General features: G+C 37.7%; 1 protein-coding gene across 2 annotated transcripts in view; it reads right to left on the bottom strand.

The window, feature by feature from the left end:
- The window catches only part of LOC137093828 (cadherin-22-like), a 247,716-nt gene that overhangs the window by 119,645 nt on the left and 107,118 nt on the right, over positions 1 to 20,953 (bottom strand). For both annotated transcript variants that reach the window (XM_067458760.1, XM_067458761.1), the window contains one exon: positions 3,098 to 3,970. In XM_067458760.1, coding sequence (XP_067314861.1) covers positions 3,098 to 3,325 — 228 coding nt within the window. In that variant the 5' untranslated portion in view covers positions 3,326 to 3,970. The remainder of the gene's footprint in view (positions 1 to 3,097; positions 3,971 to 20,953) is intronic.

The raw sequence follows: 20,953 nt of genomic DNA, 5'->3' as shown, positions 1-20,953 counted from the left end.
TTCAAACTTCAAATAAGTTAGAACATGATGTAAATAAGAGTTTAGAAATCATCATCTGATAAACTCGTGCTGTTTGATTGACAGCTCCAGGGATATTAAAGGGAGCGTTCTTTGACAGCTTTCTGTAAATAATTTATTCACAATAAAAAAATTATAAAAAAAAAAGATTACTTTCGTGCTTCTGAAACAAACAATGTAAAGTTGAACAATCAATGGCTTGATGATGTGCCAAAGAATCTTCAGTAAAATGAACCATCAAACAATAGATACCGTAATTCCTCAAATAAAGACCGGGGCCTTTATTTACCTGAACTGCCGATGGGGACCGGCTTTTATTTGAAGCAGGCTTTTATTAGGGGCAGGCCTGTATTTCTAATTCCATCTGTTTGAAATATAATTGCTTTATGTAAACCGTTTTCAATTTAAAGTGATCGTTCCAGTGGACAAATATCATTGATTTTTTTTTAAGAAACATTTGCAAAAATATCATCATACAAGAAAATAATACACATTTTTTGTAACTCGAATCTAGCCGAGCATGACGTCTCATCACACCGGCCCCCAGTTTGCACATTAGGTGCTTATATTTACTGAATGAGCCTACAAAAGCAGAAATAAGCCATTTTAAATAAAGATACAGGTTTAATCAAATAAATACAATATCAACCCAAGGTTTACTAAGTTTTACACGATTCTTTTGTAGTGGGGTTTTTGGTGAAATGTACTAAAATAAATATCATCACCTGTGTACATTAGCCCACTTCTTCTCGATGCTTTTTCCTGTTGGTTTATAAAACAATTACTCCGAATCACCCTCTGTCGTTTCAAAGAATAGCACAATGACGAGCGTGTCAAGTATAAACGCCTCGTCCGTTTGGAGAGGAGCGCGCGCAGTCAGCGGAGGCTCGCGCAGTAGAGTCAGGCGAAAGTATAAACAAGGCTTTTTTGAGACGTGGCGCTGCGCGGAGCTGAGCTTCGAGGCTTGGGTGCGACACCCTTAAGACATAAAAGAGATGAGAGGGTAATATTAGGTGCGTCTTAATCAGCTCCCTAGTTCAGTAGACAGGGCACTGATCAGGACATACCGGTAAGTCAATGGGCTGATCCCTGATCAGTGCCCTGACTACTGACGGAGCAGATTGAGACGCACCCATTGTGAAGATCGATATTTTTTGTAGCCTGCCTGACACGGCATTTTCAGACGTCGCATCTCTCATAGACTACAGTAGCCTATTTAAAATGGCACATGCATCCGTTATATTCTCAATTTAATTTACAAAGCAATCCCTGTAAAGTTTTTGGGTTAACTATAGAAGAGACCAGGATTAGTGTCTGTCGCACTGGCAAGACTCGCATGCGCGTGGCATCATGGTGATGGTTTCGCTCCATCGTGGTGTCGGTCAACCGTCACGGCACAACCAACCCTACTGAACATTACGATGAACTTGAATGCACATTAAATTAACGGCATTTAGGAGATTATCCACACCTTTTCCCCCAGCCTTTATTTGTTCGTGCTGACCACGCCCCCAGCCACTATCAGAGGCCCGGCGTTTAATTGACTACAGGCTTCTATTTGAGGAAATACGGTATTCACATTTAAAACAAAAAGCACATTCCTAGCATTAGGATGCTCTGAAGGTAATTTAATTTTGTGTCCAATGATCCTGTATCTCTTTTCTCTTCTCGTCATCTCACTAACAAGTCAGTGGGCAGGGCCAAAGACACAATGATGTAGAAGTTGCCGTCCTAAAGTGACCAAAATCCAAATGAGTCGTTTTCTAAGCTTGGATTCAATAAAAGCTGTTTTGGATGTTTTCACAGAGCAATGACCCTCTTACATGTCAAAAGATTTTGATTTCTCAAATCATGACACCTTTGGGTATCGTTAGACTGCAGGCTCAGCACACATTATGTGGCATACAGATATTTACAGTTTTGCCACGTAATACAGACACATAAGATGTAGTGAAAAAGTGAAATTCATTTTACAAATGCATTGAAGAGAGCTGCCAATACAGAGGCCAAGCATTTAGAAAAAAATAGCAGATTAATCACAGGGCAGTGCGAAAGGGATTGTTTTAAATGACCGTATACTGTTAAAAGGCACGCTGGTCATATTTAACTCTATATCACCCTAATTAAAGTCTTTGATACGGTGAGCAATAGACAGACAACACCAGCAGCCCCTATTAATAGTCTGGGCTCGTGGCCTGACTTCACAGGGAGCAGTAACTCTGGGTAATTTTATTAATAAAATCATCTCTCTCCAGAATACCCCTTCCATTTCCCATATCATCCTTTATGGCTCCCATTTAGACATCAGCTCCTCTTTTCCTGGCACACACACACAATCTCTTAATTACTGCTCTACAAGGCGCCTATATCTCTAGACCACACCACTGCTGGGCAATATATATGTGATACGGTTTTCCACACTGGTTTTGCACTAAAAGAACACTTAAGTGTAGTTAAAACATCAATATTTACCCATCCATCCCCAAGTATTTAACATGAAAAAAAGCTATGTAGAGATGAACACATGACAAATTTGTAAAGCTATTGATTCATTGCAAATGACTATTTGAATGGCATTTTTTGCTATTGAACTTTGCATTTTTACACTCTCGGGAGATCACAATAAAATAAAATAAAAAGATTAAAATAAAATAGCATTGCAATGACTGCAATTTTCAACAAAAATGTTAATTATCACAAATATATTGTGAAAAGTATAGCCCAGCTATGCAGCAGTTAAAAACAAAACAGAAAAACTTGCACACCAAATAACTTGTTTGTGGTTGTCAGAGATTCCTATCAAACATTCCTCTGAGGCCATAACAAGATCTTAAGAGAACCTGTTTTAGTTTGGCCCACAAACATCTAGAAGAAATTCAAGCCTCACGGCCAAACTTGTGCTTGATCTGCCCTAGTCAACTAGCCTGACGCTATCCACACACTTAAATCTTTTGAGAATTGCCTCATTTAAATGCACAGCGCATGCATCGCTCTTGGCTTTCATTGTGCTGCAACATATTTTCCTGTTGCTTAGAAAAATAAACAGTAAGAGCGCAACCAAAACATGCAGCAGTCTCACCTTTCCGACGTAAAGTGGCTCCGTCCCGGTGTATTCCTCCACAACGAAGAACTGATTCCAAACCCATCCCCTCTTCACCCTTTCATGAGACATCGACAATTGCTCCAGACCTCTTTCCGTCATCCCAACACTAGTCCTTACGGTCTGACCAGACAGCCCTCCACAGCACTGCAAAATTCCCAGAGTCACTGCCAAAACCTGAGCTCCTCCTCTCCAGTGGGGAGCCATATTTGAAAACTCTCTCCTCTCTACATGGGGCAGAAGTTAGAAACTCGTTCAGGGTGAAGTTTTCTTCCCAAACGCTTGGTTGCTTAAGAAAAGCTCCTTGACTCTGAGGTTGAGGAAGGTAAACAAGAGTTCGCTGCTGCTCAATGAAACTATAAATCCAATAGGTTTTTTGTCATTTTTCCAGTCGGAGAGAGGCCACTGGGTCCTCAAGAGGGCATTTAAGAGGAATCTTTCTTGAGAAGATGAGGCAGTCTCGGTGATACACAGCTATAGCTCCTGCGTTTTGAAATCTGTCTTGGGTTCTCAACGATGGGGTGCCAATCACAAAGCCATTATAGTCGTATTTCTCCTCCAGTTGAAATGAACAGCTACTGGTCAAAACTGCAATTCCATTGTGAATGCGGAAATTAATTAACACTCCACGCTAGCAGCATTAACAAAAAGGGTGTAATCCAATTTCCTCCATACCTTTTAATTTCCATTTATGTAGACTTCACATCCAAAAAAAGAAATCCTCAAGTTTCATGGTGCAAGATGTTCGAGATCCAGGGGTCTTCTATGCATTGCCTTAACTTAAAAGGAACTTGACACAAAGGTTTGAGAGCCTGACATTGGGGAGTTCATGTCTCCTCAGAATCAGATCACCTGTAACAGAGCAAAGATAACTGATTAGAGGAGCAAAAGAGCATTTTTAACATTCGAACTACCAGAATTGCTAGAATGGCCATAGAGGTTATGCTGACCGTTCTGCACCGAATGTTATTTTTGTCTTGTCATATTTACATTCGAAGCTTCAGTTGCTATTTTAGAATGAAGCTTCATATGCCGGTCATCATATTATGACGCATCATAATCACAATCCTCAAACAAAATCCTCCATTTTTATAAAATCGAGCAACATGGATTAAATGGAGCATATAGTAAGTGTCAAGCAAACACAGGTCTACATATTACAATGTTTTTTGTAATATATTATGTTGTAAGAGCTACTATACAGCGCCCGAAGGGGCGTGCCTCGCTTTTGTTTGTTTTTTCACCACAGTGAAATTGTTGTTTTTGAAAGTCTAACTGCCAACAGATATAGATTAATGAAGAATATTTCATTGGAAATTATTAGATTTATTCATTTTAACTTTTGGACTTTACAACACTCTGGAGCAGTGTTGGGAAAAGTTACTTTGAAAAGTAATGGAGAGTGCAATTGGAGAGAGAGAGAGTGTGTGTTTGTGTGTGTGTGTGTGTGTGTGTGTGTGTGTGTGTGTGTGTGTGTGTGTGTGTGTGTGTGTGTGTGTGTGTGTGTGTGTGTGTGTGTGTGTGTTTGTGTGTGTGTGTGTGTGTGTGTACGTCTGATCCTGTCATTTTTAATAGAGGCTGACTCGCAGAGTTCCCAGAATGCTCTTGGAGCTCATCTTCGTAGCTGCTGGAGAAGTGGGACTTGCCTCACATCGCAAACTTAACATCTCAGTAATACAGGGAAAGCTTTTAATGCGTGTCTGAGATGCCAGTCATGAACCTGAGCCACTGGGTATGTTCAAAATGAGAGTCACTGTGGCGTCGTTGCATTACAACATAGTGCATTACTCCCTTAAAAATTTATTAATTGCGTTACTTAATTACTTTTTAAGAAAAGTAATGTTACGTTACTTTAAAGTTACTTTTTCTCACCTGGGTGGGGCTTCTTTGTTTTTTGTTTTTGTTTTTTTATTATTTCACGAGTTCCCACTTACATCAAATTAAATAGAGTAAAGATTATGCGTATTTGGCATGCTGTCCAGGGGAGGGCTCGGGGCTCGGATTTTTGCCCGAACCCAGAGTACCCCCCCCCCCCCCCCACACACACAGACACACACACCCACCCCCCCGTGATAAAGATACTCTATAACTAGACTGTAATGTTTTGTGGATTGTGTTGGCATCTGATGAGAGTGTTTTAAATTGAAGTGAGGAGATGGGGTGGTGGAGGGATGCTAAAATAAAAATGGTCAACGAGAGGAGGTAAATCTGTAGTATAAGTACACCTCTTATCGTTGATTGATTAGCTTACCATGCTCCACTTGTGTTTAATTAGGTTTAATTATCTGACGTACTCCCCTTGTTAATTAGGTTTGATAAGCTGACGGCTCCGTTGTTTAATTATCTGTACGTGCTCCTCCCGAAATTAGTTATTAAAACTTCACAACAAAAAAGTTCTATTTTTGTGAAAATGTAAAGACCCTTTCACAGCAAAATTGAAGTGAGACTCAGGCTGAGGTAAAAAATGCAAATGCCTGGAACAAACATTTCAGCTGTGCTGCCATTCTGGATAATGGAAGAATAGGACGCAGAAGAAAAAAAAAGTTGAAAACTTACTCTTACAAAAAATCTAGTAATTTTTCCTCATGGTTTACCTGAATCATTGAAAGTCCACAGCAAGACATCAGTCAGTAAAGTCAGACTTCATGTATTTAAACATGATGGCTATTTTAGTTCTAGACTATGCATTTACTCATCTCACTTGCACAAAAAAAGATTCAGTATTCCTCAAAATGAATAAAATCAGTCAAATGCAAAATCAGAATATTATGCAAACCTCCAGATTTTGCATTTGACTGATTTTATTCATTTTGAGGAATACTGAATCTTTTTTGTGCAAGTGAGATGAGTAAATGCATAGTCTAGAACTAAAATAGCCATCCTGTTTCCACACACAACACCTCTGCACTTACTCACGGTTTCAGTCAACATGGGGACAGGAGAGCTGTCAATCAAATACATTCGAAAAAGTAACTTGTCAGTTGCTTGAAAAAGTAATCTGATTATGTAACTCAAGTTATTGGAGATGTTTGGATCACATGAATCCCATGCAGCCACCAGCATCATCAATGCTCTTTCAATCTCTTTCAGGCTGATATTTCAATGGTAAAGCTACGTTTTAGCTTAGTAATAGCATAAAACAACTAGAAAGTTGCTAGGCAACAATGACACGCATCATCACTGGCGGGGAAAACTAGCAAACACTGAAATAATATGCAACATACACCGTCTGTAATAATGCGTACAGTCAGTTTGACCATTGTGGTCATTCTAGGTAGAAATACTCAGATATAATAATATTAGAACAAAATATACACATATTTAAGAAAAGTCAGGGTAATAGGGTAATAAATGTAGCCTAGAAATCTAGATGCACCCTAGCGGAAGCAAATTTAATTTGCCCACAAGTGTCGTCTAGGCACTCTCAATATCCTTCTGAGCTGTGTTCCTCAAAATCTGGACGGCCCAATCACATCATGAATAGAGTCGGCGGGCGGGGCCATAATGACGACGGCCGAGTTGCGTGATTCTAGTAAACACAGAAACTGGTGAACGGCGGCGGTCTTTCGAATCAGCTCTGACCGTGACTCTGGAAGACTTGGAGTTAAGCTTTTCTCTGAGAAAAGAACAAAGAGCGGGAAGATGTGTTCGGAGTTTAGCCGACCGGATACGGTGAATGTTTAATCTGTCAACGAGCTCTGCTTCACCATCGTTGCTCTGGTTGGTGTAGCGCTATCCTATCACGTGCAGAGGGAGTTTGAAAGACAACCGTTTATCCGCCCCTTGGATTGAGCCCCGTCTATTGTGAGTTTCCAGACCAAACATCTTGATGTGGCTCTGGCTTGTCAGGCTATAATAAATGTGTTTAATTTCAACAAAGTTATTACGTTGCAAAATGTTACGCATTTCAAAATGACCACCTTGGTAGTTCTAGTGTTAAATTGCTATGCAGCTTTTTCCAGCTGCAATAATCAATAGTGAAACCAGCTGTATCGATTATTGGCTTCTCATTCTTGTTAAACAAATACATTATTCAATATGTGCCACAGTGACGTTACAGCCCACTCTCACACACAAAATGACTTTAAAAGTGGTCGCGGATGTAAACTCAGCGACTTCCTCTCGGATCGCACAGAACTGCAGCAGGAAAACACTCCTTCATTTAGGTGATATCCCTGAAAAGCATTTCTGAAGGCAGAAACTTTGTACTCAGCAAGAATCCTGATAATGTGTTAAGCCCAAGAGCAATGTCTTCTGTGTTAGGGAGCCAGGTGTGGTTGGAAAAGGAAAAAAGGGAGGTTTATATATCATGAACTTGAGCCCAAAGCATCTGTCTGCCGAGGTGCGGCCCACGGCAGGCGGCTTACACTGGGGGCTATCTGATTAATTGCATGAGGGAGCACTAATTGGATAAAAGTATTAATCAATTAATTCAATCCATTAGAGCGTCAACCCTAACGCTTAAAACAAACATTGGTCAGGAAGGTGAAGATAAGCTATGGCCCTATTGTGCATCAGCCAAAGCGCCACTGGGCAGAGGAAATGATTAATGGTCTGCGAGGCTTTCAGAATAAGAGAAAAACAACAACATTTAGCACGGCTGAAATGTCACAACCTCAAGGCTAAAAGATTACAGCTCCTGCGGACGAGCGTGGGCCAAGAAAGGCCCTTCAGGATATTGGTTGTTTAACCTTTGCAGACGGAAGGCTAACGTGCAGTTTGCATCGCCTAAGACACCATTACTAAAACATCTCGACACAGAAACGAGAATTAAACACTGGCAGCGAGGAAAAGGGAATGAAGATTTGCATGAACGACGGACATTAGGGGAGAGCGGGGATGGTTGTAACACTCTTTGTTTGAGCGTCAGTAACTCAGTGGTTGTTTGTGCTGGATGTCACAAATTGTGTCTGCTTCAAATATAACTCACTTGGACATGTACTGCACACTCACAGATTATGTGAGTTCATGTAAAATACAAAGAGTTTCGCTGTTAAATTTGCTACCGTGGTGAGTTTTAACACTAGCTGGAGATAGATGTAACACTGAGAGGTCATTCGCTGAAATAACACCCACACTATCCAATTGTTGCATTAACATCATTGAAGAACAATTTTAACAATTTATACTGACAAAAAAAACATTGTATTTTTTAGAACATTAAATGTGGTGCAAAACAATGGCTGTGTGTGTGTGTGTGTGTGTGGGGGGGGGGGGGGGGGCATATGACATGACATATGAGGACACAAATGTGTTTAATGACATGGGTATGACACAGGTATTACAGGAGAGGGTGAAATATGAGGACATTACCCATGTCCCAACTTTTCAAAATGCTTATAAATCATACAGGATTTTTTTAGAAAATAAAAATGCAGAATGTTTCCTGTGATGGGTAGGTTTAGAGGCAGGGGCAGTGTGTGTGTGTGTGTGTGTGTGTGTGTGTGTGTGTGTGTGTGTGTGTGTGTGTGTGTGTGTGTGTGTGTGTGTGTGTGTGTGTGTGTGTGTGTGTGTGTGTGTGTGTGTGTGTGTGTGTGTGTGTGTGTGTGTGTGTGTGTGTGTGTGATGGGTAGGTTTAGAGGCAGGGGCAGTGTGTATGTGTGTGTGTGGGTGTGTGTGTGTGTGTGCGTGTGCGTATGCGTGTGTGTGTGTGTGTGTGCGTGTGTGTGTGTGTGTGTGTGTGTGTGTGTGTGATGGGTAGGTTTAGGGGCAGGGGCAATGTAAGGGGATAAAATGTTTTTTATACAGTTTGTACGGTATAAAAACCATTACGCCTATGGAATGTCCCCATATGTCACAAAAACAAACTGTGTGTGTGTTTGCGTGCGTGCGTGCGTGCGTGCGTGCGTGCGTGCGTGCGTGCGTGTGTGTGTGTGTGCACTGTATTCCTGACACATACAGGTTCAGTCACTAGCTATGTTAGATCCACCAATTTTTCTGTGAATTTTGAGATATTGCATAAAAAACGCTGGATGAAAACATCAAGTTGCACATAAATTCTAATAACGTGCACAATAACTTGTGCGTTCCATTGGGGCAGATCATTGTTCAGCTTTAAGAAGACATGCACATAAACCATGATGGAAACACATTTACTGAATAAATCCCTCGATACGCAACCAACTCACGTGATTTTGCCTCAACAGAGGATGTGATTGATAACTGATAACATTTTTAATAAACTACTACAACTATCCCCACCCCAAACAGCCGTAACAATGCAAACTGTTTTAGCATTTGGGCTTGAAGCTTCAAATGAAACGAGAAATACTCAGGTCTCAAAATACTCAAATGAAACTACTTCAGGTCATCAAAACTAAGTCTGGTGAAAATTTTTACTCACATGAAATTCTGTTTTTACAACTTTGCTCAGTCACACGCGATACCTCAGGTGAGCTCAAAAAGAAGATGTGTGTGTATGATACTGATGATGTTAGCACAGCTCTTTTCTGACCTGTCAAACTCACAGCGTTAGATCTGTTCACTTACAAACACTCCCCGGTCTCCCCTAACACTTTGAACTTAAATGGTGCAAAACAGGACATCGACTCAGAACTCTGGAAAATTAGAGCATACTGTATGTTTTTTTATGTCCGAGTGCTAAAATCTCCTCATTATCAGCCTTTCGGAAGACAGGCCTGGTGATCTTCTTTTAGCGCAAACCGAGAGTACTGAGAGAAAATGTCCAGAAACCATTTGAATGCCAAAAATACCACATGCAATTTACACAGTAATAGGTTCCAGCCTATTGTGATCTTATTGCATGGTACACTAGCACTTTATCAGATGGTAAAGCCTGACTTTAGATTTGATCACGCCTAGTGCATTTAATAAAGATAATCACACCGTTTTCACCAGGGTAGCTTATTGAGCTACCTGTGGTATTATTGATTTTTTTTTTTAGCTTATGCGATATATAGCTTTTTAATAGGGATATTTGTATTTACCAAAGCACAAGCTGACAAAGGTTTTCTGCACTAACTGTTAGTTATTTTTTGATGCTGAGGGGCTGTGACATGTGTGACATTTAGCTACGCTTCAACTACCATCTCAGGTCAAGCTGTGATTCGGGTCACACTTCGCATCTAAAGAAGAAAAATGAAGCAAAGTTCAGTACAAACAACTGATCCTCAAAATATGTGCACCGTTCTGAGCATGTACGGCTGATTACGAACAGAAAACCTCTATTATTACTTCAAAACACAAGCCACACAAAAATGCCAATCAAAAGCATCAAACGGCCCGCTTTTACATTTCATTGATCAAACATAATATTTTTCATGTTTCCAATTAGTGTGAAATGTTCTCGTCTTAAGAGACAACTTCAAAGTAATGTTGTTTATTTCTTTTTGCCTCAAAGAAAAAACTATTTAGGGCAAGTCAAGATTAGTTGCTTTTTAACTATCTAGAGTTTCCTGCAAAAGCCTGACCAAGTACATATGATAAATTATAAACCATTTGTATTAAATATTTTTTCTCCTCTGAAATAGTTTTGCTCAAATCTTTCAACACTTTGGCAGTTAACAGGGGAAAAAAAGCAAAAGCTAGTTAAAATATTCCCTCAAACTATCCTAGTAAGCCTCTCATTGTGCGCTCTTGAAATTTTTATGATGAGTATACACAATTCGGCCCTTATTAAGATGTGGTATGGAGCGTAAATGAAAGGATCTGGCTGTTCTTCGGGGTTGGCAGTTTCTTTTGGCTAAGTAGAAAGATGTCAATTAGTGAGTTTCTGTGGAAAGGCCGGTCGTGTAAAGCCCAGCAACTCAGGCCAGTCTGATACAGTCGTAATGCCTCCGCTACCACCCAAAACGCTATTGGCAAGCCGGATGCACTCATTCGTGACCTATTAGGTCGTGGATTGATTATAAAACATGGCTGCTACTTCTCATCAGACGCCAGCCAGAGAGCAGAGGCCGTGACAGCCGGCAACCGGAGCCAGAGAAGACTGATCACCGCCGAGTGATGGGCTTCAGGCCAGAGCGCGAGGAAGACGCCATACCTCTCTCTCTCTCTCTCTCTCTCTCTCTCTCTCTCTCTCTTCTCTCTCTCTCTCTCTCTCTCTCTCTCTCTCTCTCTCTCTCTCTCTCTCTCTCTCTCTCTCTCTCTCTCTCTCTCTCTCTCTCTCTCTCTCTCTGTCCGACTATCTCCTTTTCACCTGAATGACATCCATCCCTTTAATGGGAATCACTGCCTATTAGCCGCTCCTGCACAAACAAGCATGTGAGGAGAAAGCACTCTTACACTGTATATGTTTTGCTTCTGACTTTGGAAGAATCTTTGTCAAAACAGCTCAAATGAGAAAAGATCCAAAACATCAGACTGATGAAAATCTGGGAGGATTTTAAAAAGAAAAGCAGTATTTGGAAACTAATAGCCTGAGGTTAATAAGCTGAGCTGGCCCTCTTCTCCGGCTGTGCGATGTTTTGATGTGTCATGCGATTATACGTTTGCCAAGCACTCCCCCAAGCATGTCTCAATGCATGAAAGCTCTCATCAAAGCCAAAGCACATGGACTTCTACTGACTGTGGTCGTTTAAACCAACCCAGCAGCCGGAGTCCAATCCCCACACCTTTACTGAGGCCATCGGACATTTACTCACTGAGAATCATGTAGAAAGGACACATATTTGACATATAATAATGACGGATGATTAAGAGAAAGTAACCAGGCAACACGAGCAACAAATAAATATGCAATAAAACAAAACACACTGGAATTCAAGGCAATATAGTGAATTTCTGAGTGAACCTCCTCAATAATGACTTTAGAATATGATTTTATAATAGAATAATGAGTTTTTGAATAGAGAGAGAGAGAGAGAGAGAGAGAGAGAGAGAGAGAGAGAGAGAGAGAGAGAGAGAGAGAGAGAGAGAGAGAGAGAGAGAGAGAGAGACTTTTGAATAAAAAAAACTTTAATTACAATTTAAAACAGTTTAGCATAATTATTCATTACACACTATATATATATATATATATATATATATATATATATATATATATATATATATATATATATATATATATCATTGAGGCTAACAACAACAGTTGTTTACAATTGTAAAATAAAATATTTTATATACTGTATATATACATTTATAACTAATTATTTTGCTGTTTCAAACTTCATTTTTTTATAATTAATAAATGTAATACTATAATGAATTGTATAATATTTAATTAAATATTTATAATGTTTAATATTTAAACCAATAAAATAATATATATATATATATATAATAAATAATAATAATAATAATAATAATAATAATAATTTTAATCATTAATAATTGTAATCATTTTATTATTATTATTAATATTAAGTCATAATTAAATATGACATTTTTAAATTGTAATATTTAAATCGTTAAAAAATATATAAAAGTATAATAATATGAATAATAAATAATAATACTACAATACATAAAAAACAAGACCAAAGGGCACATCACTGGCAAAAATATGCTCACGGTCGGGTGCCTGACAAAAAATAAATAAATAAATAAATCCTCTGAAATATGAAATATGAAAAAAAAAAAAAAAAAAAAAAACATAACCAATCTACTAATTTTGCATATTTTGGAGCTTTGGTGTGCTGACTTTTTTTAAACTATAGTACATTAAAATGAATAAGAATTTAAAACATTTTAAAGAATTATAAAATATTTGCAGTGTATTTTTCCATAAATGAATCATTGTTAGTTTTAATGATCTGAAAAATAATCAACAACATGGCAATTAACATGAAAGCTGGCAGCTATATAAATTATTATGTACTATATGCTTAAATCTGAAACTCAAGGGGGAAATGTATAAATAAACCCCCAATGTTTTCTCTCAAATACAGCTGCTGGTCAAAAATCGCTCAGTATTAGCAGCACACACAAGTTAATCACGGCACGCACATAAACCCAAATATTTGGGAACGCGGCATCAATTAGCAGCACTCGCAAACACCTGGACAGGCCTCAATACCTCTACTGTCGCTTCACTCTTCCATTTGGCTGTGACTCTGAGCTCTAGAGACCAGCTATTATGCCCTGGAATGGGGATCCGGTTAGAAGTAGCCCCTGTCCAAGACACGCTGTTTTCTTGGCAAAGTGGAGTGGAGTGTGTTCGAGGGGCCGGAGCGGAGGGGGTGAAAGTGGACTGGATTGGCACACCACGGCAGCTGTAATGGATTGAGCATCAACAGTAAATGGTATCGTACCGTATGCTGCCTCTCATTAAGCCCCGTGTTTGCTTACAGGAAGTAATGAGAGGAGACGTGTATTGTCACAGCCTTAGAAAAGCTGCATTGGCTAATTCCATTAATTGTAGTTTGCTGCCTCCTCCCACATCCTCTCTATTTCCCTCCCTGTACCACTATTACCTGCAGCCTCTTCACAACGTCCATCTTCTACACTCATGAAAATAATGGTTACATGAAGAATCCACTGCACAAAAGGTACATTTCTTTAGATTATTATTTACCAAAAAGTTATTTGAGAAACCTATTTTTCTTTTTCTTATGGCTACATCAGCATTAATCTGGATCTACATTTGAAAAAGCATATTATTCTCTGTGCTTTGTCCTTCCCTCCACACCGAGGCCGTGTTTTTGCCCTGCAGAAATGGAGCCTTTTGAAGATGCTCTCCCAAGTGGATACATATGAAAACCTAAAATTACTGTTGTGCACAAAACACCATGGAAATTGCATTTGAGGCCATACAAGGACTCGTGATTTTGAGTGCGGCCTGAACACACCAGTAAGTGGGTAGATATTTTGCTAATAAAATGATCATGCCGGAAGGCAGTATTGTGCATGGTCTCTCGATATCATCTCAGTGAATCTCAGTTTATATTTTACATATGTGCTGTGAGATCATTTTAATGTTTTCTGCCGTTTCAGCGTGGACGAGGAACTTGCTTGAAAATGCTTGAACACGCTAGAGAGCATTTTTAAAAAGAAACTCCATTTTCAAATGTTTCTGTATTGATGTAGACATAGCCTAAGGAAAAAAGGAAAAACTGTTATTTTAAGAACTGTTTACTGAAAGGTTCCCAAATTGTATCCCTGCTGATACCATAACTAGAATGATAACTCACAGCAAGCAATTTTGCATTTAAAAGATGTCATAGCCTCCAAACACAGCCCTGACGTCTAGACTAAAAGCAAATGTTATAGATGTCTAACCATAGCCCAGGAATAGACTAGTCATCCAGAACATGAACATGTCCATAACCAAATTCAAGGTTATTTTGGCTAGAAGTGGGTTACTCAGGTATAGATCACAGAGACGGTGAAATGACGGTGATTGTTTGCTGGGCTATATCAGTTTCCACAATGATGTTGTGTTCATTAAAAGCGCATTCTTTAAAGCATTATTGAATGTTTTGCATCATTTCCCCTAAAACAGCTCCAGCTGTAAGAAGCTCCTCCCCTTTTTAAAACAGCCAATAGTGTTTCATTTATTTCACCGTTTGGTTCCAATGAATCAGTTTCATTATTGTTATTACTGTTTGGACTTCTTTATACTCGTACAATGTAAAAAAAAAAAAAATGTTAAAAGTAATTCAAATATATATATATTTTTTTTAAGAAGGATATTGGAAAAGTGAGTGTTTTATTTGTGATGACCCAGTTAAAAATGCCAAATTATACTATTTTCATGATTTATCAATTTTTTTATGTGGTTCAGATAATATTTTGACTTTCTATTTATTAAACCAATTTCCTTCATTGTATCAAATCAAATGTTTTATTTAAAAAAAATGTTAAGGCGAATTAACTTTTTTAAGATAAACCAACAATATATATATATATATATATATATATATATATATATATATATATATATATATATATATATATATATATATATATATATATATATATATATATATATATATAAAACAGTGAAGATATATTCAAGATAGAATGAATATTGTTACATACACTCAAAAAAAAAAATGCTGGGTTAAAAACAACCCAAGTTGGGTTGAGAATGGACAAACCCAGAAATTGGGTTGTTTGAACCCAGTGAATGGACCCATTCAAACAACCCAATTTCTGGGTTTGTCTACTTTCAACCCAACTTGGGTTGTTTTTAACCCAGCATTTAGGTTGTAGATACCATCCTTCACTCAAAAAAATGATTCAGGCCCTTCATAGATAAGACACATTTGAATTATGTTTACTTTACCTAATTAAATTAAGTTGTGTCGAAATGTGTGCAATCAGCCTAATATATTTAAAACTGAAGTTTACTTAATTAATTTGCATCAAAACTACATTAAATATTTGTGCTGACATCACTAACTGGGCAGTGGATCTGTAGTTCCCAGCATGCTTTGCAATGGACTGCGCTAGGAGAGTAAATGTAGAGATTAAAGTGTTATTTTGTGTGTTTTTCAGTAAAGGGAAAGATGTTATTAGTTTATGTTAGTGTTTAATGTTCAGTTATTTTGGACATTGAGGAGTTTCTGTAATTGTGTGGTTACCATTATGCAGAAGAGTGTGTGTGTGTGTGTGTGTGTGTGTGTGTGTGTGTGTGTGTGTGTGTGTGTGTGTGTGTGTGTGTGTGTGTGTGTGTGTGTGTGTGTGTGTGTGTGTGTGTGTGTGTGTGTGTGTGTGTGTGTGTGTGTGTGTGTGTGTGTGTGTGTGTGTGTGTGTAAGCAAGCTACGGAAACTCATATATAAACTCATTGGCTGTAATTCCTGCTCTCAATTCAATATTTTTAGTTTGTCCAATGAGTTAATTTTGCATTTTATTTTTTTAAATATGCTTGTTGTTATTTAAAAGTTTTAAAGGCAAATTAAATTGATAACAGTGTTCACCTTACATAATAAACTTTTATAAATTGAACATAACATCATTAAGTAAACGGCACATATAAATAGTATGTAACAGTGACAAATTCAAAAGGTTTGTATTTACTCAAAGAAATTGTGTCAGCTTTACTTGAATTTTTTTGTTCATATAACTAAATTGTTATTTGTAAAAATTGCTCAATATAGTTGTGTGCAACCACTTGCCACATATTTTTTATGTGAATTCAACAAGTCATTCTGTTGGGTGTTGGTGTGAACAGGCCTTTATATGAAATTTAAATGAAAACTTTGTTTTTAAGAGTGTCCTCACTTTAGATTCTTCTATTCTGTCCGCATCTTTTTCACCCTATTATTTTCTCCATATCTGTCCGTCTCTCTGCAGGCTTTTCACCCTGCCAGCTGCGCAATTACCCAGTCGCTCGTCTCACGGGTGACTGGCAGGAGTGGAAGCCCTGGCGCTGACCAATGATCATCGGTGGAGGGTTGGGCAGAGAAGGGACGAGACGGAAGCCTCTGGCAAAGGCATGAGGAGGAGGCCAGCCAGCTGACAGCAGCGCAGGAGCTCCTCTGGGCCCTCACCGGGGGCAGCGGCCTCTGCTTTGCTGGTGCCAAACAAGGCTCAGAGTTTGGTTGGTTGGCTTCAGCAGCTATCTCCTGATGGCACGTGTTGTAACCACACCAGATCGCATGAAGGAGGTCTAGAATACCTGCTTAGGTATACTACATGGCAAATCTCAACTGCTTGATTGATACATCATTGAAAAATGCTACTTACTTTATATTATTTACCTGCATACACAACACAAAAAAGTATATTCTTCCTTGGTTTTTTTCCCTACTTGTTTTCCAGTACAAATATCTGAACATTCTTAAAGGGATAGTTCACCCAAAAATAAAAAATATGGACATCATTTCTGTCATTAACACACATACAAAAAAAGGATCTTTGGAAGAATGTTTGTAACAAAGCAGAGAGTATAACCATTCATACCATAGTAGGGAATAAAATACTATGCCAGTGAATGGTTGTTCTCTATTCTTTGTTATAAACATTTTTCCAAATATATATTTTTGTGTTCAGCAGAAGAAAGAAACTCATACAGGTTTGGAATAACTTGAGGGTGAGTAAATGATGACAGAATTTTCATTTCTGGGTGAACTATCCCTTTAAATCAAGATGCATTTATTTGCTTCAAGTGTGGATTGAATGGAATTATAAGTGCATTTTGTCTTGATAGACTGGCAGGTTTTTTTTTTTTTTTTTTGGCAGGTTTTTTTTATTACTTAAACTCAGCTTTAAAATCTACCAGTACGACCAAATGCACTCTTATAAAAGACAATTTTATGCAAAGAAGCCCTAATATCTTATGCAGTGCTGCTTTGCAAGTAAATGCATCTTGTTTCAATAATTTGTATATATTTTACCAGGAAATCAAGGCAAAAGGACTAATTAAAAACTTTGCTGCAGTGGCCAAGGACTGCTTTTAGTTTATATATATATACACACATAAAGGATTATAACACCTGTTCAATTTCTCATTAATGCAATTATCTAATCAACCAATCACATGTAGTTATAATCACATATAGTTTATAATATAGCTGCAAAGTTGTAAAGGTTAAAGTGCATGACAAAAAGTTATTGTCTCCTAATAGAAAGAATAGACCCAGAACAGCCTAGACGGATTGTTTCTGTTTCGAATCCCACTGTGTTACAGTTCTACAGTAAGTCACTAGATAAGACATTCGCGTAACACCACCTATGTTATACACTGACCATCTTCACCCACCCAAAACACGTAATTTTACTGACGACTGCTTCTAAAATCTTTGAGTTGAATGCGATATTCATGAAACACTTGCTCTCGAATGATGGGTCAGTACTAGTTTATTTGACCAGTTCTGACCAATCAGAGCAGAGCAGAGTGGATCAATCACAACAGACTGGACCATCTGACCAATCAGAGCAGAGTACACCAATCCCAACAGACTGGACCATCTGATCAGCGAGTAGATAGGCTCGTGGAAAGGAGAGATTTAGTGAGAATTCGTCCATTGAGTCAATTGAGAATCACTGAAAGATTTGGTGATGTGCAAGGTATATTATGAGGAAATTCAAGAGTTTTCTGATCTTTGATGCATGTAAACCATATTGTAGAGAATCCAAAACAACACGAGGAACCTTTAAAATAGCATAACAGGAGAACTTTAAAGACAAAATCTATGCAAATAAGTCCTAATAATAATAATCAAATAAAACGAAAGAATATGACATAATGAAATACATTTAAAGGGCATTTGAAATGACAAATAATGACCAGACCGTAGCGATCTCTGCAGAGATCTGAGCTTATGCAGCTTTAATTAGCCATCAGACGAACATGAGACGTCCACCAACAGATCACAGTCTGCACTTGACAGGGTTTCCATCGCCTCCGCGCGTTACTGCCAGCCTAACCGTGTCCCTCACATATCAACAGCGATCCTGATCAGAAGAACGCGGTTTGCCACTTCATATACATCTGCAGCTGTTAGAAGCATGTCTACTGATTGACTTGAATACTGACCGAACGAAAATGCTAATGTTAGATCGACTGGCGCACTCCTGGGGAATCGTTAAGACGCTCTTGTCATTTTGATGCATCAGCATGAACGCCACAAAGTTTAGGACTTTGTTAATGCGTTAAAATTCCTAAGCCTAAAGAGAATTGCACGGTTAAATCAGCGTGTCTCGGGTATTGATTCCAAAGAATGGGACGAACGTCTAAATTGCAGAGCTGAATGAGATTTCGTTGTGATGTATACTGTCCCGAAAGCGTCCAAATGAAAACTGCAGGCTTGATAAAGCAGAAACTTATTCAGCGAAACAGGACCTTTTGTAGTGGAATAAATAAACCAGCCAAAGCCTATTGTGTTGATCCTTTACAGCGGCTAAATCGGAGCTATTCAAAATGCACAGGCTGCATTGTGCATAAACAATCCCATCGTGAGCGACTGTCAACACACACGACGGTGAGGAGAGAGGGAAGGCGACACCTTATTCGACCGTTTCATCATCAATCTCCATGTGCCCATCTTTGGAGAGGGCGAGAAAGCATCTCTTCCACAATGCAGTTCATTTTCTACACGTCAGCCCCACGGCTGCTGGAACATCTCATTGTAGACACGAGCATCCCTGCAGAGAGGAGCAGCCGGCCATAAGATTCCTATTAGGCCAAACTGCGGTCACCGAGGCCTGAGCTCCTAGTCTGACTTCTCTCACCTTTAGCTGATCAACTGACTGCATCTGGAGCTGGTGGGGAGAAAATAACCTCGGACCAGATAAATACACCTGGCTTAAATTAGAAGCTCTGGGACGCAGGCCGACTTGTTTCCACACACTGGGGAAAATAAACCAAACAGGCGAAGAAATTCCCCCGCAAACAGTGGAAATCCACTCTCCTGTGACCTCAAGAGCTGCACGCACGACGACAGATGTGGCCAGGGTAAAAAAAAAAACTTGCTGAGGAAATGAAAAGCGTCGGAAAGGTCATCTCGATAGGGACTGTGAAGTATTGCCATCAACAGGGTTGTGCTTGTGCATATTATATATATATATATATATATATATATATATATATATATATATATATATATATATATATATATATATATATATATATATATATATATATATACTGTAAAAAAAAACTTCTGGTCTCCAATTTAAAATTTTCTAGTGACTGATCACATCTAAAAAAAATTGCGTTTGCCGAATTGAATTTCTATGAATTAAATTGCATAAATTCACAGATTTTCAAAATGGCCAACTGAAAAATTTAGATGTGATCAGTCACTAGAAAATTTTAAATTGGAGACATTATGCAAAAGTACAACCCTGTTGATGGCAATACTTCACAGTCCCTATCGAGAAATAGTATATACAGTCTATACTCATCAAGCCTGTATTTATTTGATTAAAAAACAGTAATATTGTGGCATATTATTACAATTTAAAATAATGGTTTTCTATTTTAATACACTTTAAAATATAATTTATTTCTGTGATGCAAAGCTGAATTTCACTGGCATCATTACATCACATGATCCTTCGGAAATCAATCTAATATTATGACGTATTATCAATGTTGGAAACAGTCGTACAGCTCAATATTTTTCTTTATAGCATGATATTTTTTTCAGGATATTTGGAAGAATAAAACATTTAAAAAAAAGAAAAATACTTATTTAAAATATTATTGCTGTAAAATGTCTATGTGCATTTAGCAATTAATCATATTATTTAAATTGTAATAATATTTCATAATATTATTGTTTTTAGCTTTTTTTCTGTATAATTGATCAAATAAATGCAGGCTTGATATATATATATATATATATATATATATATATATATATATATATATATATATATATATATATATATATATATATATATATATATATATATATACATACATACATACATACATACATACATACATACATACATACATACATACATACATACATACATACATACATACATACATACATATATATATATATATATATATATATATATATATATATATATATATATATATATATATATATATACATTGGAAATGTTATATATAGTTATAATAAGTTAGAGTATAAAATTACAAAAATTAATACTGTAATAAACATGATACAATAAACACTTTTTGTTGTTGTTGTTGTTGTTGTTAAAAACTAAGCTTACAAAATTTCTGAATTTCTTTTATTTTCAGCTCATTTTAATCAAACATTCAAATTTCAGTTCCAGTTTCTGTTCATCATCTTAACTCAAAACTCATTCAAATGCAAAAAATATAAATTTTCTCAGACAATTCTGAATGATGCACAACCCTGGACGAGTGATTTTACCATTACTGAAACTTCTGATATGTGTGTGTTCAAACTAAACTTTTATTTTGTTTTTTGTTAACAATGTCAGGGACATAAATACATCGAATAAGGCGGGCCATGATTTAATGCCTCTGGACTTGATTGAAT

This window comes from Pseudorasbora parva, chromosome 12 (genome assembly GCF_024679245.1).
Source record: "Pseudorasbora parva isolate DD20220531a chromosome 12, ASM2467924v1, whole genome shotgun sequence".
Lineage (NCBI taxonomy): Eukaryota > Metazoa > Chordata > Actinopteri > Cypriniformes > Gobionidae > Pseudorasbora > Pseudorasbora parva.
This window is presented reverse-complemented; position numbering and strand designations above follow the sequence as displayed.